Source organism: Paroedura picta, chromosome 3 (assembly GCF_049243985.1).
Source record: "Paroedura picta isolate Pp20150507F chromosome 3, Ppicta_v3.0, whole genome shotgun sequence".
Lineage (NCBI taxonomy): Eukaryota > Metazoa > Chordata > Lepidosauria > Squamata > Gekkonidae > Paroedura > Paroedura picta.
The window spans coordinates 104,944,485-104,968,617 of record NC_135371.1 but is presented as its reverse complement, the minus strand read 5'-3'; the positions used below and the strand labels follow the sequence as shown (position 1 = coordinate 104,968,617).

General features: G+C 44.5%; 1 protein-coding gene across 10 annotated transcripts in view; it reads left to right on the top strand.

Annotated features, from left to right (window-relative positions):
- Positions 1 to 245: 245 nt before the first annotated feature.
- Positions 246 to 24,133, top strand: part of SH3TC2 (SH3 domain and tetratricopeptide repeats 2) — a 44,395-nt gene continuing 20,507 nt past the window's right edge. For 3 of the 10 annotated variants that reach the window (XM_077327076.1, XM_077327075.1, XM_077327066.1), the window contains exons 1-7: positions 9,530 to 11,738; positions 16,027 to 16,154; positions 17,041 to 17,146; positions 17,751 to 17,894; positions 19,647 to 19,842; positions 20,950 to 21,023; positions 22,532 to 22,727. In XM_077327076.1, coding sequence (XP_077183191.1) covers positions 11,453 to 11,738; positions 16,027 to 16,154; positions 17,041 to 17,146; positions 17,751 to 17,894; positions 19,647 to 19,842; positions 20,950 to 21,023; positions 22,532 to 22,727 — 1,130 coding nt within the window. In that variant the 5' untranslated portion in view covers positions 9,530 to 11,452. The other 7 variants (XM_077327073.1, XM_077327072.1, XM_077327070.1 and 4 more) reach the window with 7 other exon arrangements.

Below are 24,133 nucleotides of genomic sequence, written 5' to 3'. Positions count from 1 at the left end.
TCTCACGCACACCCTCGCCGCTTGGTTTACAGACCTATGGCGAGCAAAACCAGCTGTACAATCTCAGTTGATATTTAACTAACAGGGGAAATTCTTTTCAAGGGCACCGGGGCAAGGGGACTGGTGCAGGTGGCCAGACCAGATTAGCCAGTTTAGCAATCACGCCGGGCATGCTCTCCGTCCGGTCCACGGCAGTTGGACAGTAAACAACTGCAGCCCCTCGTCACAGCCGGCCGGCCGCCTTCTGGCGAGAGCGCTCTCTGCCGTCCATCAGAGTCCACTCGTTGGGAAGGGCCCTTCTCTCTCTCTCCCCCGAGCTGTTCACGGCTTGGCTCCGGGTCACCCGCTGACCTCATCGCGGAGCGGCACTGCTGGGAACAGGGAGACTCCTGCCCGGCATTGCGGACAAGCTTCGCACCGAAGACATCCGTTCTCCGCGCGCGAGGGAGGGGCCAAAAGCGCACACGCGCCCTGGGCACTTAGTGGGGCCATCTCCTGTCGGGGCTAAGAGCGGCGGCCGCCGCCAAGGCGTTGAGTGTTTTGGGGGGGCTGCGCGGCTGCCGAGGTCCTTGGGCAAGGGGAGGCGTAAAGGTGGGGCCCACCGGGAACTCCTCCAGATGAGCCAGCAGGTCAGTACAGCTGCGTTTGCGTCCTTGGAGAACCCAGCTCCCCGCCAAACTACGTACCGTCGCTGCTTTGCCGTAAAACGCTCAGAGCACTACAAACTCTGCCCTTGCCGCGGGGACGGGCTCTGGAGACGTCTCCAGGCGGCCCGAATGAAGAGCCGCGAAGCGGAGCGGTCACGTCTTCGTGGCTTTTCTCCTTTCACTCACGCCGGGCGCTGCTGTACTCCTGTAGCTCTTGGGTTAGATTTGCTGGGTTCTCCTTGATCCTGTGTCTCCACTGCCGAAGCGAGGAATTTAGAGAGATGCGAAAGGCTAACAGATTGGTCGTGGCATCAGCTTTTGTGGTCTACATCGTATGTCATCACGGGAATCCTGTGTTCTAGTGAAACTGGTCGGCCACATCACAGAAGGCAGTGGCAGATGCTGCACAGAAGTGTTCTCTCCTGACCAAATCAGATGTGCAAGAAGCATCACTGTGGAGACAATCTCCTTAAAAACCTGCCCTTCCTGCAAGGGCTACCTACTAGAGGATGTAACTAGTTAACAGCTATATTGGCCCAATCCCTCTAATACTTTTTTATTGCAGACAACCGAAATGACAGAGAACATCACACAAGCTCAGAACATCACACAGAACTTTTCACCAAGCTAAGTATTACAAAAAGGAAAAATTGAAGGAGGAAGAAAGCAAATTAAGGTACTTGCATATTTCCCACCCTCCCTGCCTCCCAGTAGCCTTGGCTGCACCGGATATTTTTGGGATATTTTGTTACCTTTGTTCTGTTTGCAATAGGCCTGGCTTGTTCACACAGGAAAATCCAGCTGTAAAGAACTGATATAATGTAATGATCCTACACTAGTTAAGTGTGTATGGATGCAATGCTTATAATAATAATTATTCTTATTTTATTTTTGTATGTTGCTGTTCCCTGACCAGCTAAGGGCAGCTCACAGCAAATTTAAAACAATCCAATAATAAGGTACATCTGTAATAAACAATATTGATCAGGCAAATTAGGTTTTAAAAGCAGTTTTAAAAACTGCCTGCTCTTTTGATTATATATCCTTATAGAGAGGGGACAACTGGTAAAGAGTGGGTGCAGTGGATTGGATGGATTCTCAGGTAGGGAGGCAAATATTTCAGATGTTATTTTCCCTGCAGGCTAGTTTAAGAATGCATGCCTTGTTAAGGCTACCAGTGAGCTTTGGGCACCAGAGTCTCCAACACTAACCAGTAAAAATTTAGAATAAAGTCTGGTTCTGTCTGGCCAAGGGTCATGGGAACCCTGTTTTCCACAGTGGCCAGGGAAGGGCCCAAAAAGCCTACAAGAAAGACATGAAGGCAACCCAACTCCATTGTAGCCCTCAGAAATGGTTCTTAAGAAGCATCCTTCCACTCATCCCGGAGGTTCCATTTAGATATCATGGCTGGCAGCTGATAGATCTGCCCTCCATTAATTTATCTAATTAATAAATTAATTATTTATTAATAAAGAGCCGCAAGGGAGTGGCGGGCTATAAATCTAATAATAATAATAATAATAATAATAATAATAATCCTCTTTTAAAGCTGGTTGTGGAATAGTCAGTGGATGTAGTGTAGCTGAAAAACGGAACTAAAAACACATCTCACATACTGAACATCTGCCATAAAATATATTCCTCATAATTTCAACTTGAAATGTTGATTGACCGTGCGGTCCTACACCCTTCAAATCCTATTGACATCAGTGGTTTGGGAGTTAATGGATCTTCTCTGTTCACTGGCAGGGGATGGGGGTTAGGGTGGCCAGATCCAATTTGGGAAATTTGGGCAGTTTGTCACCATGGTTGGCTGAGTTATCTACCATTGGATGGATGTAATGTTATCAGTGAAAGCTCTGTACATGAAAGAGCCAGCCATTATTTTGGTGGAGATGATACTGGGAACTCCCCCCCCCCCTTTGAATAGCAATAGAAAAAGCATCTGGGACATTTACTGCACAGCAGACATTGTGCTGAGCTGCTGCCTGGTGTTTGCCTTGGGGCAGATGTCCCACCTCTTCCAACACCTGTATGGGAGAGGATTTGGCCTTCTGCACCCTGTTGACCCCAGATTTGTGTTCCCATACAAAGCATTGACTATGCTAAAGCCTTTGATTGTGTGGAGCACAACAAATTGTGGCAAGTTCTTAAAGAGATGGGAATACCAGAGCATCTTATTTGTCTCTTGAGAAACTTATATGCAGGTCAAGAAGCAACAGTGAGAACTGAACATGGAATCACTGATTGGTTCAAAATTGAGAAAGGAGTTCAGCAAGGCTGTATACTGTCACCTTGCCTATTTAACTTGTATGCGGAGCACATCATGAGAAAGGCGGGATTAGAAGAGTCACAAATTGGGATCAAGATTGCAGGGAGAAATATCAGCAACCTCAGAAATGCAGGTAATACCATTCTAATGGCAGGAAGTGAAGAGGATCTAAAGAGCCTGTTGATGCGGGTGAAGGAGGAGAGTGCAAAAGTTGGCTTGAAACTTAACATCAAGAAAACAAAGATCATGGCATCTGGCCCTCTCAATTCCTGGCAAATCGATGGCCAAGAAATGGAAGTAGTGACAGATTTTATTTTCCTGGGCTCCAAGATCACTGCAGATGGAGACTGCAGCAAAGAAATTAAAAGACACTTGCTCCTGGGGAGGAAAGCTATGGCAAATCTAGACAGCATCCTAAAAGGCAGAGACATCACCCTGCCAACAAAAGTGCATTTAGTCAAGGCTATGGTATTCCCAGTTGCAATGTATGGCTGCGAAAGTTGGACCATAAGGAAGGCCGAGCGTCAAAGAATTGAGGCTTTTGAACTCTGGTGCTGGAGAAGACTCTTGCGAGTCCCTTGGACTGCAAGGCAAACAAACCGGTCAGTCCTAGAGGAGATCAACCCAGACTGCTCCTTAGAAGGCCAGATCCTGAAGATGAAACTCAAATACTTTGGCCACCTCATGAGAAGGAAGGACTCCCTGGAGAAGAGCCTAATGCTGGGAGCGATTGAGGGCAAAAGAAGAAGGGGACGACAGAGAATGAGGTGGCTGGATGGAGTCACTGAAGCAGTAGGTGCAAACTTAAATGGACTCCGGGGAATGGTAGAGGACAGGAAGGCCTGGAGGATCATTGTCCATGGGGTCCGTTTGGGGGTGACTGGAAGATTCCTTGCCAAAGATTTTAATGTTTGGACCTCTCTTGGCAGGAAACAGCTGGGGGAGGGAAAAGAGCAACTCTAGCATTGGTCTCTGAGAGCCGTTGTGGGGTAACAGCTAAAGAACTTCAGCCTCTAACCTGGACAGCTGTGTTTGATTCCCCACAGGCAGCTGGCTGGGTGACCTTGGGACAGTCCCAGTTCTCTCAGAGCTCTCTCAGCTCCACCTCTCTCACGGGGTATCTCCTGTGAGGAGAGGAAGGGAAGGCAATTGTAAACTGCTTTGAGCCACCACTCCACCCCTACACCCTCCTTAGCCACCAGGCCACCACACCCCACACACAACAACCCTTCACCCCCATGCCCTTGCAGACTGGACAGCCCTCCCTTCCTCTTCCCATCCCCAAGCTCTAGTGCCCATTGTATTCCTGGATATAATGGGCTTTGCCCCTAGTGGTATATATCTAGTTGTTCTTTGTGTGGTTATAGTATAGGGCATGATTCAGCCAAAGGTAAGCACCTTGATGTGTTATTGATTTGAGTGGAAGTGGTAAATGTGCTTAACTCTTGCCTTTTAAATTCAGTAGGCTTCAAGAGTGGAGCCATCAAGACCTTTAAAATGAACGCAATTGACATTAGAATGTACCGTGATCAAGTTGTTTCTTTACATATGAGTCTAGCCTCTCACTAGATTGCCTTGATGTTTTTGCCTGAAGTTTAGATTGAATCCCATATCACATATCTTGGCACCTATGTAGTAGCCTCTTCTGCAGGCTTTCCTGCCTGTTGTTCCTATTCTGCAGTGTCCTGAGTATGTGAAAGCTGCCACTCAGAGCAGCTCATGGTTGTAGAATGAGTCATGTGATTTCCTAGAACACTGTTTCCCAATCTGTAAGTCCCATCTCAAAAGTGGGTCAAAAAAACTTGAGAAAATGGGTCTCGGGCTTTTGTAATTGTATTGATCTGTGCATTTCAAGTGAGTCACCATACCGAGTAAACTTGGACTAGTAGGTTAGTTGTAGGATCCACTGCTCTAGAGTGCTATGGGTATAATGCCTGCCATGACAGCAATTCGTATGGGAAAGACAAGGAAGCATAGGTGTTAACATCTTACCTTCCTTTCCTGTTTTTTAAAAAATGGGCCAGGAACATAAGCCATGTAGATATGAGATACTTCTTTTGTTAGTAGTCAATAAGATTTTGGTGGATGCCAGTGGGGACTACAGTTCCTGTAATGTGATGCAAGAATGTGTGTGTTCATCCATACTCAGACTGTTTGCCATGAATGAACCGTGACTTATGCAGCTATAAGGGAAATGTTTGCAAGTCTCTCTGAAAATATTGCGAATTCTTTTTTGTATTATTTTTAAAAAGTTGCACACTGCAGGAGGCAGCTGGTCAATGTGAAGGAAAACACTATGAGATCACTCATGCTCAGCTGAACGTGTCTGGACTGTTTGAATACTGGTAAAGAGTTTGTTCAGTGTTCCGTCCTACTGATTTTATCTGACTGTAAGTCCATACAGAACATGATTTAATATCATTGCTTAAAAGTGTTCAACTTTGCCTGGGCTGTGTGCATCATTGGCAGTGTTAATAACAGTATTTGGGGGGAAGCCACACTGTTAGCTTGGGTTCTATCGTGAGCCTTGGTTTGTGTGTGGAGCTTCTTATTGTTAGAAGAACACCCACCTACCAGACATGAGCTTGGTAACATTTAGACCTTGCCTGTTTAGTGATACTACATGTATCTCCTCTGCTTCTCAAAAGAAGGCTAAGCTTTACAGGGGAATGTGTCTGTTTAAAGGTTCTAATATGAGCTGGGGGGGGGGGGGAACCCTCCTCTGAATGCTATCTCTTTCCCCATTTAATTTGTGTTCTTGTACAAACTGAAGTGGTATTTTGATACTGTTTAATCAAAGTAACAGCAGGAATAATGAGAAACAGCAATCAGTAGCATTAGAATTTCTCTTCCCTTAGATAATTGAAAATAGAGGGATGAGGGCAGATGTGAGAAGTTACCACTTGGGCTCAGCCAATGCAGGGGGAAATATACAATTCTTTTGCTTCTGTTGTGACCCTTCATTTACTGATGTCAAAATACAGAAGGAGCAGAGGTAAATTGCTTACTGAAAATGATACAATCAATCTTTCCAGAAACTTGATAGGCATAATTAATATTTAATTTGTATAATGTGTAAAATATGTCACCCAGATCTGTAGTTTTTCGAAGCCCATTTCTAAAGAGAATCCAAACCAATCATGTAGATTTTTCTTTACCACCCACCAAAGCTTAGAATGCCAAGAATGTGCAGCCTGGCATTTGAGATGCAATCTGAATAAGGCATTGAGGGGAAATAAACCACTGAAATGATTGAGCTGAATATGGGCAGTCGCTGCAACTTGGGAGATGGGCCCAGGCACACCTCCCACCTCCCAAACACAGCCCAGCCATCAAAGGATGTTATTGTGTCTTGGGAAGCTTGTTTCCAAATTATTAGCAGAGTGCTTTTGCAGGGCTGAAATGCTGGATTGCACTGGGCTTTTCTTAGTGCTGCTAGAAAGGATAGACTACTAGCCTTGGGGCTGGGTGGAATGGTGGGCACATGGGGTGCTGTTTTGGTGCTCCTTTCCAGAAGAAATTCTCATTGTGGTCCACAGGTGAGTGCCCTGCAATCTTTTTTTTTTTGTTGTTGTTCTTGTTTTGCATCAATTCTGAATTGGACAGTTTGTGTATCATAGAATCCTAGAATCATAGAGTTGGAAGGGGCCATACAGGCCATCTAGTCCAACCCCCCGCTCAACGCAGGATTAGCCCTAAGCATCCAAGAAAAGTGTGTATCCAACCTTTGCTTGAAGACTGCCAGTGAGGGGGAGCTCACCACCTCCTTAGGCAGCCTATTCCACTGCTGAACTACTCTGACTGTGGAAAACTTTTTCCTGATATCTAGCCTATATCGTTGTACTTGAAGTTGAAACCCATTACTGCGTGTCCTCTCCTCTGCAGCCAACAGAAACAGCATCCTGCCCTCCTCCAAGTGACAACCTTTCAAATACTTAAAGAGGGCTATCATGTCCCCTCTCAACCTCCTTTTCTCCAGGCTGAACATTCCCAAGTCCCTCAATCTATCTTCATATGGCTTGGTCCCAGATGATATATGTGCCATATAGGGGCACATATATGTATATATGTGCCCCTTCAGCCCTACTGCAACAACTCTATATGAATGGACAAGTAGCATTGCAAAATCAGATGTAATAGAATTTGTCATCATTCCACCAGCTCTCCACACTCTCTCTGTTACTAGCATGTGAAGGGAAGTATCTCACACTCATACGGAAGAACCATTAGCCATTTTTTTCTTCAGCTGCTGGATCTTCATGACTTCTCTAATGGAAAATATGGTGTAGATTCCATTTCCATTCTTCCTGCTTTCTGACTCCTCAGGATCATAGTTTAATTTGCAGAAGGCATTAATTCATAGTGCTGGATCTTGATTTTAATGTAATTCCTTTTAAAACTAAGAACTCTAGTAGGATAATTCAGATTCATAGCATGGTGATAAGATGTAATAGCTTTTGATCAAAGCGCATGGAATGTTTTGGTCGTTATATCTATTTCTTAATCTCTGATGCATAAGGAAGAGGTTCCAGCAGCCTGATAATTTGTTCTGGGTGTTTCTAGCTCTCTCTCTCTCTATATATATACTAGGGGCAAAGCCCGTTGTTTCCAAGAATACAACGGTCGCTAGAGCTTGGCAGTGGGAAGAGGAAGGGGAGGAGTTGTCCAGTCTGTAAGTGCATGGATTTGTCATGTGTGTTGTGTGGGAGGTTGTGGTGGCATGGTGGCAAATGAGGCCATGGGTGTGGAGATATGGGTGTCAAGAACCTGTGGTGTGGAATGTTTGTTGATTGTGGGAGAGGACTGACCTTTGGGAATTGTGGCATAGTGGTTACAGATGAGCTTTCCAGAGCCATGTCCTCAGATATGTGAAGGGAAAATCACACTGGAGACTCTTCTTAGGGGAAGATTACATGGCAACCAATTCCCCCCAGTTCTGCGTCATTTCCCTTCTTGTGTGAATTAGGCCACATTCACCGAAATGCCCCTCTGCCCTAATACACATAGGGTAGTCACAGTACACAGGTGTCCACCCTGTTCCTTCTGTCTCCCATATTCTCACTGTTGGTAAAATGTTATGTGCCCACATGCTTCTTTCATGGTTGCTCCTTAGAAGAATGGATTTTTGTACCCTATTGCTTACTACCCAAAGGAGTCTCAAAGCGGTTTACAAACACCTTTTCCATTTGTCTCTCCACAATAGTCAACCTGTGAGGTATGTAGGGTTGTGAGAGATCTGAGAGAACTGGGAATGGGCTGCAGTGACCCAGCAGGCCTCAGGTGTCTCAAAGCATTTTCCAATCGTCTTCCCCTTCTCTCCCCATAGCAGACTCCCCATGAGGGAGGTGGGGTAGCGAGCCTCACAGGGAAGCTGGCAACCCTAAGAGGAAGACTGTCTGTGCACAGCAGTCTTGACCTTAGTAAGGTTTTTAATACTGGTTTTTTATTTGCCAGGCCAAGGTTTGCCAGTTACTATTTCAGTTACGACGTGTCTCCAGACATTTACTTGTTCTCTATTTAGTTTCAGGCTGTAAATATTTATTTAGATCTTCCTGCACTTTCCAGACTCACATGACTGATGCTGGTCTGCCTGTCTGCGCCCCAGAATACAAACCATTGCTGATAAGGGCTGGCCATAACCCATAGGCCAGGAGGGACACTCCTGCACCACTCCCTACCAACTGCAGGCAAAAATGGCTCATTTGAAGGCTGGACTCTGAGGCATTGTACGATTTTGAAGTCCCACCTCCAAACCTCCAGGAATATTTCCAACCCAGGGGTAGCCAACCTACAGGTGTGGCCTGGAGAGCTCCTGGAATTACAGCTCACCTGCAGAGTATAAAGATCACCTCCCCAGGCAGAAAGGGCTACTTTGGACAGGGTTGTGGTAGAGAAGAAACATTTAAGGTTTCCCACACAGGTTGTTGTTGAATTGAAAGACTTGAGGCCTACTGCACAGGGTTGTTGTGCAGATGAAACAGGAGACAAAAGAGCCAGCTTCCTCTGCAGAATAACGCTGTGCAGTGGCCTCAAATCTGCAGAGAGTTGCAAAGAAGAAAGACACATGGCTTGGCTGTATCTAACCCCCGGCCAGAGCAGTATTTTAAGTGAAAAGGGGCTTTTCTGTGGCCTCCCTGTCAGGCAACTGTTTGGCAGAAGGGGAAAGTCCCCCCCCCCTCAAAAGGAAGGCCCTCAGGCTCCCCTGCGTTGCTCTTGGAAAGGCCTCCTCCCCTCAGTCAGGGGCTGTCAGAGGCTCCTTCTCAGCAGGCCTGAAGGGGGGAGGGGGAGCACTGCAGCCTCCTGCCAGGTCTGTCAGGGTTCTGAGGCAAAGTGACAGTTGGACATGGCAGTTAGGACAGCCTTGGGGCAAAAAGGGCTGGCACAGCCTGTCCAAGCCTCTGTTCTCATCCTCCTTGGCAGCCCTACTGACCTCCTCTCCCTTTGGTGGTCAGGAGCAGACTGGCAGCCAGACTGGGCTGGGTGAATGGAATTTTGGTCTGTCCTGGTGAGGGGCCAATAGGAAGGCACTTTGCGCGCCTCCCCATTGGCTTCTTGGCCCTGGATGGACACTCGGAGGGCCCAATCAGGAGCCGCTTTGCGGCTCCTGATTGGGCCCTCTGAGTTTTTATCCTGGACAGGGCCCGCCCTAACTCCTCCCCAGGTGGCCTTACTCTTTTATTTAATAGGACCCTGTCCTATTTAAAGATATTCTAAAGACAGGAAGATCAAACAGTTCATGGCCACATCAGAATACTTCTTGCTTAGTTTCAAGCTAATTTCTTATAACTCCCTGCTGTGAATTTGTGGGTTTTATGACTACCCTGAGCTGCTGATTCAATTTTTATTTTGTTTAAGAAGCTATATATGGAGACCATACAATTTCTTTTCTTGTTTTAAAGAGGCGTCTTATGATACTTTGACTAGCCTCCAGGTAGTGACTTTAACCAGATATATTTAGTGAAACTAGGTGTCTAAATGAGATACTAAGTCCAGATCTGAGAACACTTAAATGCTTTGATTTTACTTACCTGGCTGCTTTTACGTGGAGATGATTCTCTGTGTAGCACCCAAGACTGCCGAGCTGCACTGCCACCTGGAGCGCATAGCAGGAGACTGCACCACGCTAGAGGCACAGCTGGAGTGGCTGGCAGCCAAGCGTGGGCGTCTGCAGGAGAAGTGGCAACAGTGGCGGCACGCACACACACACACACACCCCTGGCCAAGCTGCTCACCCTTCCGCGACTCCTGTGAAAAGGTTGTTCGACCACCAAAGGGGTCCCGACCCCCAGGTTGAGAACCACTGCCTTAGTCAGTCAGTCTGATGCTCAAGCATACTCTATTTTCCTCAGTGCCCTAAATTCATAGACAGTTCTAAGTAGCATAGGCCAGTAACAACCTAGGATTATGAAGGAATTCTGATTAGTTCATTCCAACAACAGAGCCAGTTTCAGTTCATATATCTTTTTTTATTGACTCCCCCCCCCCCTTTCAGGACAGTTGGAACTAAAATAAAATCAAACAAACTTGTGGTTGGGGAAGATTTACCTCTCATCAAACTCAAAGTAACTTTATTGGCATAATCATGACAAAATATTTGTGTTAAAAGACAAGGTTTTTCAATTCCCAATTCATTTGAAGAAAATTCTATGGAGGAATTTTGCAATAGCTTTGATTATTTGACAGTTTTGATCCAATAAGAGAAAGTACACTATTGTCGAGGGATTGTGAATCTTGTTCTCCCGCATGAGAGGATTTATGGACTGTTCTCTAAGATGGTTGTGCTACTCACAAAAGAGCAGAATGTGTTCCACCGACTCAGGTTTCTTTAACGAGCTCTTATAAAGTCTTTTGGTGTATGGGATTTTGGTGTACTGACCTTTAGTCACTGCTGTCAGTAGGAGGTTTAGTCTCACAAGCATAAAAAATCAAGGAAGGCAATGTTAAGGATGTAAAATACTCCGAATCCTCTTTGCCAGAGGATAGATTTTGAAAAAGATGGGAGAGCATGTTCTGCGTGTTCCAGCAACAGTGTTCTTATAATATTTAATGATGTGAAGCCAGGCTAGAGAAGCCAGTTGGATAACACCAGTCTCCAAGTATATGGTATAGGCAGAAACGCATTTAGGGAGACCCAATAATCGGCGAAGAAAGGCGGATTGCAGCCTCTCTACCCCTGCAGTGAGGTCTATACCCCATATTGGTAGGCCATAAAAAGGTTTTGGGATTTGCATGGTTTGAAAAATTTGAAGAGTGGCAGGGAGGTTTTGGCCTCCCTTAGAAAATTAGAATCTAACTATTGGGGGATAAGATTTGTGCAGTTTAACATTTGCTTCCAAAGTAGGGTCAATTTCAGTGTGTGGTGAAAATGAACTAAGTAATTAAAGTGGTGCACTTGCTCGATGTAATGTTCATTTATTTCCCACGGTGAGCTTTCTGGATTTGGAAAATATGACTAACCTCTCATCCCAACTTGGTAAATTTGTATATAAAGAATAACAGTCTTTATGGCAGGGGCTCATGGTAATTGTAGTTTATGGTCATTTGGAGAGCCACAGTTTGGCCACCCCTGCCTTACAGCAAAAAGGAATGCATTTCTTGCCTTGTCCTCATCACTAGATGGGAACAAGATGCTCTTAAACTCTGGAACATAGCAATATCTTTCTGTGCTTTTATTTCTTTCCGGTCTACATACTCTCCAGGAAAGGAGCCATCCCCTTGTTCCTCAATCCAACCCATGTTTCTGGCCAGTTGGTCCAGTCTATACCAGTACACATCAGAGCCTCCAGAAAAATGTTTCCAGAAAGAGAAGATGGCATCAGGTAGGGAAAATAAAACTTGGTCTCTGTTGCAGAGCTTAGAAATATCAGTAATGTCATGATTGTTTTCTGAATTGAAATGGGAGTCTTCATTGCATAATTGATATTTGCCTCAACAGGAAGGAAACAGAAAGAAGAAAAGGTGTGAGTGTCCCACTAGATTGCCAACTTGGTGTAGTGGTTAAGAGTGGCAACCTCAAATCTGGAGAACTGGGTCTGATTCCCCACTCCTCCATAATGCAGCCAGCTGGGTGACCTTGGGCCGTTCTCTCAGAGCCCCCTCAGTCTCACCTACCCCACAGAGTGCCTTGTGGGGAGAGGAAGGTGATTGTAAGCCATTTTGAGACTCCCCTGGGTAGTGAAAAGCAGAGTACAAAAGCCTCTCTGTGGCCCTGGCTTAAATTGGACGTTACACTTCAATTGAATTTGCTGCAGCTATACCAATTTTAGACTTCTGTTTCACAACACATGAATGTGAACGCATATACACACATTTGTTGACATATGCTAGGGAGCCCTGCTTTTTTCAGTATCACAGCCCTCCACACACACATGGGGGGCGGGGGAATAAGTTCACTGCATTTTAGAAACATGAATATACCTTTCACAGTTCATTGTGAATACAGCAGTTGCAAACACAGTTCCTGCTCTGCTCAGTCCTTTGCTGGAGGGGAGGGGCAAGGGGAAGAAAAGTCAAGACGCCACAGCAGCAGAGGTACTATCCAGCTTCCCAGCTTGTGGGGTGACATTCTTGTTTCAGGTTGTACCACTGGCTTGTTTTTTGGTGAAAATTTGCTTTGCTATGCTCTTCTCTATCATTGCATGTATAAGATGGAAGAGATGGCCCCTTCCTCCTTTTATTCCCTTTGACTGACTTGGGCAGCTCCATCCATTCTCTTGAAAGAAAAAACAGTTTCAGCATCCACTGAGCATTTTCCTTCTGGTTGTAGCCATCATACAACTTGTTTTATAGACTGATACAGTTAACTGTAGAGAAAGAACATTTAAGTGAACCTGCTTATAAGAACATGCCAGTCTTGCAGCCTTTATTTCTTGGCACACCTTTATGTTTAAAGCCCATAGACATAGCCTATTAGCCTGGCACAGCTGGGAAAGAGCAACTTGAAGGGGTTTTTTTTTTAATGGGCCTCAGGCACCATTAGCATAATTGTTGCCTAAATTTCCGTTTTCCAGGAGCTTATGTCTGTGTTTGTTGATGTGTGAAGTAGAATGAGTGCTGCTGTGAGATGCTTCAGAAAGCAGCCCTGATGAGGGAACTCAGTTTCTCCCTCCCCCCACCCAGAAAACTGATTAGCAAAGCCTTATGCAAATCAAGTGTTTTCCTTCAAGAAAGGTAACTAGGAGGCCTCTTTTCCCCTAGGGTGGTTTATACCACTTCCTGTTGCTACCCAGATCAGCAAGAAAGGAAGAAATCCTTAGAGGCTTGAGGAAGGCTACTGAGAAAATGAACTACCATTGGCAGCATCCTGTTGTGCCTGTATCTATTTGAAGATAATCTCAGAGATCTCATTCTCTTGTTCTCTGTTACTGAGGGCTGGTTTGCTCTTCCAGTGTGGCCTTTTATTTATTGGAAACATTCCTGGTGCTTTTTGCCCACCCTTCCCTATTGCTCCAGGCATCATTCAATAAAACCAACATAACATATCAGAACAGTCACCAAAAATAAACTGGAAGGAATAAAGCTGAAAATAAAATATTTAAACAATACAAACCACCCTGCCCTGGAGCCTGCTCCATTTAGTCACCTCAGTAGGTACAGCTGGTTCAGCTGCCCAGGCAAAATCTTAACAAGGAGACCAAGTCTTGAGGAAGCCCCTGATCCTCTGTGATGCTGCTATTTTGATGATGAGACTTTAAGCAGCTCAGTCTTAACTAGGGGATAGTTCTGGTAGGAAGAGACATTCCCCTTAACATAGACAAGTTATGTATTAATTTCCAAAATTTGTGACCTACTAAAAGCAAAGCTTTTCCTCTGAAATCCAGCAAGTTTGTCTGGGACTTTCAAATTAATGCTTGAGGTTGGGAGCTGATAGTAAGAACAAAAGGAAGGAGTTGTCCATTTAGGAGCAAGCTTGGTATAATGATTAGGAGGGTGGAGTTCTAATCTGGCGAGCTGGGTTTGATTCCCCTCTCCCCCACATGCAGCCAGCTGGATGACCTTTGGCTCACCACAACACTGATAAAGCTGTTCTGACCATTCAGTGATAGCAGGGCTCTCTCAGCCTCACCTACCTCACGGGGCTTGTTGTGGGGAGAGGAAGGGAAGGTGAATGTAAGCCTCTTTGAGCCTCCTTCGGGTAGAGAAAAGTGGCATATAAGAACCAACTCTTCTTCTTCAAATAGTCCTTTCTAGGCTTGTGCACCAGGGGCCCGATTCGGGCCGATTCGGATTTAGTGCCAATTAAAGTCAATGGTCATTGACTTCAATGGGCATTCCGGAGTTCCCACCTTTCCTGGGGCTGGACTCTCAATTGGATAGAACGGAGAGATGGGGCACCCTCTTTTGTAGCCCTTGGACAAGGGTCAGGAAAGAGCCTCCTGGAGCTATCCTGAAAGTTTGGAGGCTGTAATTGGAACTCCCTCCCCCACCAGGCCCTGGGAAAGGCACGAACGCTGGAATTCCCATTAAAGTTAATGGTACCATTGACTTTAATGGGCGTCGAAGTTGAATATGTCTGGATTGGGCCCCTGGTCCATTGTGGCAGGTGGCATAGCTCAGTAGTACAAAATATGTTTTGTGTGTATGTTTGGTCCCCAGCTTTTCCACTTCAAGGATCTCAGCAGTGTTGAGAGAGAATTCTGCTTGAGGTCTTGAAGGAGAAGACAGAACAGACATCTCTGTGTCAGAAAGGGCATTTGTCTAACAGATATTAGACAGATGCTTATATCACTGTCTCCTTTCATTATGCCTTTATTTTGCTTCTGAAAAGTTGACAGTGGTCCTTCTGCCCACATGGTGACTTGTCAGGATCCAGGAAGTCAGCCTGCACAGATAGGAGAGGGAACTCTGGAAACTGAATCTATGCTACTGGCTGTAGGGGAAGGATTTCCAAATGATAAGTTTTGTCTAATCGTGGCTTTTTATTTTTTTAACTGGGGAAGGTACTGGCAAACCACCCCGTATTGAGTCTGCCATGAAAACGCTAGAGGGCGTCACCCCAAGGGTCAGGCATGACCCGGTGCTTGCACAGGGGATACCTTTACCTTTACCTATTTTTTTAACATCAATCATTTTAAGAAGGCAAGCCAGTTATCAGCAAAATGACAGCAGATGACAGCAAGAATGATCTAAAATAGAAAAATGTAGAATGTTATAGGATATTTTTACTATCACTTAACATTTAACATTTGTACATAAAGCTAATTCAGGTTTAATAGTATGGGGAACACATGAACTCGATATGTCTTCATGCAATAATCAGTTCCATTGTGGTAATTTCTTGTGAATTTGGCTACAAAGAAAGGTTAATTTGCAAAGATGACTAAATTAACGTGAATTGAAGATGCCATACCGATCTTGAGAAGGGGGTCTTCCTGAGTCGGGAGAATGGACATCTTCCATTTTAGGAACAGAAGGTGAGGAGAGGTTGCCAGCAGCATATTAATCCCCCTCTACAAGGGTGCAGTAATTACAAAAGAATGGAGAAGTGTGGGTATTTTCAATATTAGTGGTGGCCTCATAGTTTGCTTTGAGAGCGGTAAGAAGGAACCCTCTGGCAATAGGTGTCTTGTTGCTAGAATGTGCCTTGTCCCTTGTAAACCCTGGCAGGCATTTCAAAGAGGAGGAACTTCTGCCTGTTACTTGAGGGAGGGAGGGATGTCATGCAAGCAGATTAAAACTGTTTCATTTTTCCAGTGATGTTGACTCTGTGCATTAGGTCTGTGGGTGTTTGTGAAACTTATGAAAGATTGAAAGTGACAGATGTCACAATGTGATCACTGTTGGAGCACCTTCTCACAATTATCCTGAAGCCACTCCAGCTGTTCCAGTTCCGGGACTATAAATGCATTGCAGAGCTTGCCTCTAGTGCAGTCATTAACCCGCAGTTCTAATGCATGGCGTTTAGCCGTGTGATAGATATTTATATGCATGAATGAGCTTTTATGTGACAGCCATTCCAGACTCATCTCCTTTATAACCTTCACTAATACTTGCAATAAGGCTAAATGAGGGTTGATCGTTGAAGAATAATGATTCTGAGAGGGGGCAGGTCTAAGTGTAGCATTTTCTTTAATATGCCCATTTCTCTTTTTCGTTTTTATTTTAAAGAGATCTCCCTCTCATTTTCTGTCAAAAGTCGTTCTGGGCAGGGCCTGAACCATCAGCTGCAGGAGGCAGCAAGAAAGAAGTTGTGGGCCCTGGAAAATGATGACAAAGATGTTTGTGCTCTTTTCAAGGTAAAGTGATTGTAACTTGTTGCATGCAACCGTAAGCAACAAGTTACACCCTTCTCAGTCCATTGAGGTCCATGTGTTGTGCACTCAGTTGCCTGGAAAAAAACCAAGATTGTTGTCATGTTGGGAGTATGGCATGTGAAAATGGTACAGCTATAGCTATTTCCTGGCATTCCTGCCTAAGCAAACCAGACACGTATCATCACCATGATTTCTTAATACAGTTGTTACCCATTGCTACTGTAAGTCCCAATGTGATGTCAGCAGTCTGTAGAACTCAGTTATCTACACCGGGGTAGTCAACCTGTGGTCCTCCAGATGTCCATGGACTACAATTCCCATGAGCCCCTGCCAGCATTTGCTCATGGGAATTGTAGTCCATGGACATCTGGAGGACCATAGGTTGACTACCCCTGATCTACACAGATGTGTACCAATTGGACAAAAATGTACCAGGATAGGTTTATTTTGGGAATAAGCCCCTTGCTGTCCTTAGTGCAGGACTGAACTGGGTTGCTTTGCCCTTGCTGCAGAGCTTGTATTTGGTGTAGAATTATGGTGGCCCAAGTGCCAAAAAAGCTCTGTATTCATCTGTGAAGATTTTGAGATGCTAGCAAACAAATGGGAATAGTAAGAGAATGGTTAAATATACTGGAAGCAAGTCAGGCCCCAAAGACATTGCCAGTGCTTCAGGCGGTTTTCTTCAACCCAGCTGGCATCCACCTCCAGTGCTGACAGGGGTGCTGTGGGCATCCCAAGGCTTACCCCAATTGTATGGGCAAAGAATCAGCCCTGAATACTCAGCAGAAGAGTCTGGCATACCACAGTTCAGCACAAGAGCTGGAGAGTTGCTTACTTCTAGCTGACCCTTTCCCAAACTTCTTTTCAGGAACTGTCAGCGAGGCTGGTATGCATCCAGGCACAAGAGGACCGGTTTTTACTGTCCTTCAAGACCATAGAAGAAATCTGGAAGTTTTCAACATACCTGGCACTTGGTAAGTCACCAGAAATTGAGGGATGATATTCTGTCTGTAGAGCATGAGCGTGGAGTGGGGTATATGTTGGCCTGAGCCTTAGGGTGAGAATATACTAGAAGTTAAGAGAGATGGAGGTGCCAGGATTCTTATCCTTTCCACACTGATACCCCATGATGCAAATCACAAGCATGGTGGATCAGCCTGATTTCTTTTGTACCATCCAGTTTCCACTCATAGAAAGCTTGAAAACTAGTGTGGAGACTTCTGAAGTCTTCCTTTGAACATGTAAGAATGCAAAGATCAAAGTAGACCAAGAGGGTAATAGCCAGTGTTAGGCATATGTATCTGAAAGGGTAATTAATCAGTTAATTAAGTGATTAGTTTTGAGTTTTGAAATAATGTAATTCTTTTGATTTGTTTATTATTTTAACACATTTATATTGATTTAATTTTCTCATGCTTGGGAGCTTTTTGCAATGAGGCAGCCTACAAGCAACTAAATAAATATGTTAGTTTATTTCCTTCTACATTCTGGATAAAAAGTAAATCCTGGAGAAGAGCAGTTTTTGCTTTTAAGCCATGCACAATGTCTTTCCCATCTTCTTTTGGTATAATCAACTAGGCTATGTGTCTTGCTGCTTGGAGCATCTTCTTTTCACCCCAACATATTGGCTGAACTGTGCCCTGGTGGAGGACACCAAAATCACAGTCACTATAGATGAAGATCATATGGCCACCATGTTCCTGGGTCTTCTGTTCCAGGAAGGTAAGAAACATTTATTTAGTTGTTCGATTTATTTCCTGCCACTCCCTGAAGGCTCACGGTGGGTTACAGATTGTTAAAACCCCAATAAAACCCCATAAAACAACCTCTACATAAAACCAGCAAGATGTCAAAAAAACCCGGTGGAAGATCTAGTCCCAATTTTGGCAGAACCCTAATACCATCTTGAGGGGAGGGGGAAGAGAGGGAAGGAAGGAGAGGGCGCTGATGGAATTCACTATCACTGCTTCTGTGGGAGGGGCCCTGATCTTCCTTGCCGCCCAGCCTCACCCATAGACCTGGTGGAAGAGCTCTGTCTTGCAGGCCCTACGGAAAACCGAGAGCTCCCGCAGGGCCCACAGCTCCTCCAGGAGCTCATTCCACCAGGTCGGGGCCAGGACTGAAAAGCCCCTGGCCCTGGTAGAGGCCAGGCACACTTCCCTGGGACCGGGAATGACCAAAAAATTTGCAACCGCAGAGCATAAACCTAGCCTCATACCCCCACACACGTATGTTTAATAAAAGTTGTTTTTGGGACCAGTTAATGTTGAATGCTTCTTTTTATATAACTCTGCCTATTGCTGAAGAAGTCCCTATCGTGCTGGGCACTAAATGGTAGTACAAAGAAGGCCTGAGCAAGCAGGAAGGAGAAAGTGAATGGGGGATGAGTTGCCAGCCCTGGGTTTGAAAATACCTGGAGATTTGAGGATGGAGCCTGGGAGGGTAAAATTTAGGGAGGGGGGCAGACAGCAGAGTATAATGCCATACAATCTACCCTTTAAAGCAGCCATTGTCTCCAGGAGGAGTAGAATAAAATGTTGTAAATAATCAATCTATATAATCTGGAGATCAGATATAATTCCAAATCTCCACCCACCCCCATTGGGAGGTTGCAAACTCTAGGAGAGGCGAGGAGTGCAACAAAATTTGAATTTTTAAAAAGCTCACCTGCACTGAGTTCTAAAAAATGGCTTTGACAAGGAGCAGTGTAGGAACAGTTGTGTTCTTCAACCAACCATTAACCCAAAATCTTAAAAAGATTACAAAGGAAGAAAATATCCAGTGCCAATATCTTAAACAACAAAAATCAAAATCCTATCAAACCATAGCAAATGACTTCAAAAAGAAGGAACTATTCATCTTCTTCAGGACAAAACTTTAAAAAACTAGGCCAAATGAGTTTGCAGACTATAGCAGCATAGCAAAAAAAAAGTCAGTCTTTCTTGTAGGTGGCCACCAAACCCTTGAGGGTGACAGCATAAAAACTATGTTTGCCTCAGAACATATAAGAGTACACAGAGGACTATTACTATATTTTTATAGACTGCCCCTATCTGCTCACGGGTTTAGGGTGATTTACAGCATAGATTAAAACATTCATAGTCAGATTGTGAAAATGTCTTTAAATTAATGCTTCCAAACCCCCACCCCACTCACCCCTCCCCAATCATCTTCAAACCTGGCCTGCAAGATTGGCTCTTGGCCAGAAACATATACCCAGCCTAGAAAAAAAAGGGGGGGATCTGGAAAGGTGGGAGGCCCACATGATGTTCAGCTGCCCTAGTCTTAAGTACCATAGGCTTGGCGGAAGAGTGCCATCTTGCAGGCCCTGTGGTACTGTGATAGTTCCCTCAGGGTCCTACTCTCAGACAGCAATTCATTCCATCAGGCTGGGGCCAGGGCCAAAAAGGATCATGTCCTGCTCTCTTTGTTTGACAGGACCCATGATACCCCTGTCTCTCATTCTGTCTGCAGGAAACTTCTTTGCCAAAGCAGTACTCGATGTCCTGACGGAGGACAAAGAGGAAGATTTGAAGCTTTACAAGAATGAGCTAGTCCACATGAAGGACATTGGGCATGAAGAAAAGTGGGAAGGGACATCTCTGTCAACAGACCAGAGAGGACTAGTCCCCGTCTCAGCTATAGAACCACTACCCCATCCCTTTTACCAGTAAGTAGATTTGCTGTTGATGAGCAATGGGGGCAGAGTTCAGTCAAGTAACACAGTTTCCATACAAAGTCTTGTTCTTGTCTCTGGGACCAAAATGGACTATTTTTTACTTTATGGAATTGTGTGTAAATAATGCTACACGTTCTGCATGGAAACAAACCTTAGGGATTTGTCCCCCTACTGTTCATTTAGGTCATGTACATGAGCGATGGTTTTACAGCAATGGTTACAGTGTAGTATTTTGGGGCTGTGTTCTTGTGATTGTTGGATGGAGAATTTTCAGCATTCTGTCTTGGATATGTAGCCACATTTAACAGTAAGAACTTACCCTCTAAATCCAATTGGCAATCCCAGAAGGGAAGATCCTCTCCTGGCATGCCAGATTATTTAGTGCCAGAAAACCTGCCAAAGATGATTGGATGACTGCACATATTGACAGTACATTTTTCCTTGCTGTAGATGATCTTGGGCCAGCCAGATAGCCCAGAGAAGCTCATAAGAAGAACATTAAGTGCTACATGAAAAAAGTGGGCGATTCCAAAATTGTAACAAAGGAGAGACAGAATCTGTCCAGTGGCTTAATTAAGTATAAGAAGATAAAGTCTCTTATCTCATTTATTTAGACTTTGACTCTGCCAAAACGGTCTCTAGATTCATTTGTTTTCCGTTTTCAGTCCGGCTTTCGTCAGTGGCAATGAGTCCGTCCTTGTTAATGTTTGAAAATATAATGAGGCAAATGCTCTTGTATAATGGAGAGTCAAGGCTGTGAGCTCTTTTCAGAAGACCATTTCAGTCAGTAGCCTTCACCATATCATGCATCCATGAATGCCATAAGTGAATTATATAGTGTGCTTTGGATGAGAGATCACCAAGGAATATTAAAGGTGCAACATGGCAATGGCAAACCATCTCTAAATGTCTCTTGCCTTGAATTCCTTACCAGGTCACTAAAAATCAACTGAGACTTGATAGCACTTTACACACTCAAGGAAGTAAATGGGCAGCACAGAACACACGCAATATCTGGGTATTTTGCTACCTAGTATGCCAAGTTAACAGTAATTCCAAAGAAGCAGAGTGTTTGTTCACAACTCTTCACATTGACAGGTGGTTTCTGAAGAACTATCCAATAAGCTGTGGCATCTCCAATCAGATCAACATAAGCAACTCAATGCAGATCGGTGAGTGTGAGGATGAAGCAGAGTTGTTCTCTCTTGCCCTGGAGGGATGGACCAGAACCAATGGGATGAAATTAATGCAAAAGAAATTCTGTCTAAACATCCGGAAGAAGTTCCTGGCAGTTAGAGCTGTTTCTCAGTGGAACTGGCTTCCTTGGGAGGTGGTGGGTTTTCCATCTTTGGAGATTTTTAAACAGAGGCTGGATAGCCACCTGACGGAGAGGCTGATTCTGTGAGGGCTTAAGGGGGTGGCAGGTTACAGTGGATGAGCAATAGGGTTGTGAGCGTCCTGCATAGTGCAGGGGATTGGACTAGATGACCCAGGAGTTACCTTCCAACTCTATTCTATGATTCTATGAGTGTAATCTCAGACGTGACGGCCGTTTTGTTCAAGACATTTCTACTGGTTATCTCTTTATTAAGTGATGAGAAGAAGAAACAAATTTTCTTCTGACATATATGAAGAGTGGAATCTCCAGAAATCTAAATACCCCCCCCCCATTTGCCATATAAAAGAAGGACTTGCAATTCTTCCATTTTTAAAAAACGGATACTTCTCCAAGAATCCAAAATTCTGATATTTTGGCAGAAATTTCTTTTCAGCCAAACCATATATTTCTGGCAATTTCAAGTCAGAATCAGCATCTGGGCAGTAACCGGTCGACTACATCCTCCATTTTAAAGTGCTACTTGGAGAATCACATAAAGTGGATTTCCCAACCTGTTTAGCACTAGCTAAGGGAGAGCAACCAGCAGGCAACCAGCAGAGGGAAGTTATGGAGGCTAAAAAGTGCCTCATCCCACCCTTGCATTTGCCTCCCTCTCCCTTGTTCCCAGGGACAGGAATTTCTTTTTAAAACTGGCTGACATCCTGTAGCAACAAATAGGTGGACAAGCATGCAGACAATGCCAAAAGAATTTCTCCCCAAATTTGTAACACAAAGCATGCCTCTCTAAAGCCCCAAAATCAGGAGTGAGTTTAGTTTTTTTTAAGTATTAAGACTTGTGATTCCATAAGGGGTGGCGTTCAAAAAGGACTATGCATCTATGCATGATTAGATGCATAGGTGTTTAAACAGAGAACTATGACTTAAAAAAATAGTGGCATTGGGGGACCTTTAAAACATGGAGAAAGTGGATTGGCTGCCTGGCTTGATTGACAGGCAGAAGAGAGTCACATATGAAGCACGTTGCTCTCTTCCGCCATTTCCAGCAGCAGTTTTGGAGTGTGAGAAGCGCAAAAAGGCGGCAGACTAGAAAGACAGCAAAAATCTGAGGAGTGGCCAGGAGGCGCTATAATGTTTAGCACTACGCCATTAAGCGGGTGTATGCTATTTTCTCTGATGTGCGGAAATGCCCCAGGTGTTTTGAAATGTTTGAGAAAAGGAGGCCTTTTTAATATCCAAATTATAAACATGCTTTGCCCCCATCCACTGGCCACTGCTCTGGACAGAGAGAAAGGTTTCATTGTTCAGCACGCTGATGTGAGGCTGTTTTGTTTCATTCCTCAGGCCAAGGGAAATGCAGAGCCAAAGTTGATCACAGAGGGAGAGGATGGGATGAGTTGAGTTTCTGCAAAGGAGACATCATAGAGATCCAAGGCTTTCTCTTTCCAGGCCTTCAGTGGTTTATAGGGAAATCTACAACAAGTGGAATGACAGGCTTTGTCCAAACCAATTGTGTGCATCCTGAGACAAATGAACAAATGTAAGTGTGATATACAGGCTGGGGGTGGGGGTGGGGGTGGAACCTTACAGGGAGAGAGACTAGGAAATAAATGGTGTTCATTGCGTGCAGGTAGAAATCCAGTTTGGGATCTTTGGTTGGTAAGGAGAGAGGAATGTGGGAAGGAGAGGAAAATGAACAGAAGGCAGAGAAAACAAATATGTTTGCTCAGGTTTCCTTTATGTTCACTAAAAAAAAAACCTTCAGGTATGTGATAACAACTATAACAGTTGTATTTTTAAAAAATGTTTCTCTGCTACCTTTCCACCCAAATAAGGGTCCCCAAGGTGCCAAGCATCAAAACACATAAGACATTAGAACATCATGTATAATACAGTATATATGAAATATTTGAACATTTCTATAAAAACAAGTAAACACACGTACCAACCCGTGAGTAGGGATGCACCAAACCAAGCAAACACACAAAAGTGTTCACCTACTGGTGGAAAACAGCAATAGAGGGAGACAGACAAACCTCCCTGGGGAGGAAGTTCCAAAGTTTGACAGAGAAGACCCTTTTTAGGTTGCCATCCATCTTGCATCAGATGGCAGGGGCACTTAAAGTAGAGCTTCCAAAGATGACCTGAGTGGATGGGGAGCTTCGCATGGGAGAAGGTAGTCACATGACTGACACTAGACCTGTTTGTGTGCTCTGTATTGGTTTACATAAGAACACGCTCTCACACAGTGGCCAAGCCCCAGTTGTCATCAGGAAGTGCACCAGAGCATCATTGCCCCAGACATAGTGTTCCATCTCTATCTTGTGCTTAATAGCCAATTGATGGAGCTCTGTTCCGTATGTGTATCCAGTCCCCTCTTAAAGCTGTCTCGCCTGTAGCTGCCAACACTTCCTGTTGCACTGAATTCCTTTGGTGAATCGCTCTTTGGTTTCAGAAGTACTTCCTTTAATCTGTTCTAAACCTACTGCTGATCCATTTCTTTGAGTGCCCAAGAGTGGTTGTGCTGTGAGAAATGGAGGAAAGTACTGCTTTCTCTACCTGCTCTATCCCATGCCTAATTTTGTAAAATCTCTATCATGTCACCCCTCAATTGTAATTTCTCCAAGCTAAAGAGCCCTGACCTCTTCAGCCTTCTTCTCAGGGAAAGTGTTCCATTCCCCTGATTGTTTTAGTCGCCCTTTCTAGCCGCTTTCCCAATTCTAAAGTATCTTTTTAAAAGTGTGTTGACCAGAACAGTACACAATACTCCAAATGAGGTTGCACCATAGATTTATACTGGGGCACTACTGATTTGTTTTAAGTTCTGTTTCTAAAAATCCTCAGAAAAGCAGATCTGTCGACATTAGTGGTGGCTGATGAAAGCTCATATTCTGCCACAAATCTTGTCAGTCTTTAAGGTTCTACCGGACCCTTGCTCTTTTCTAC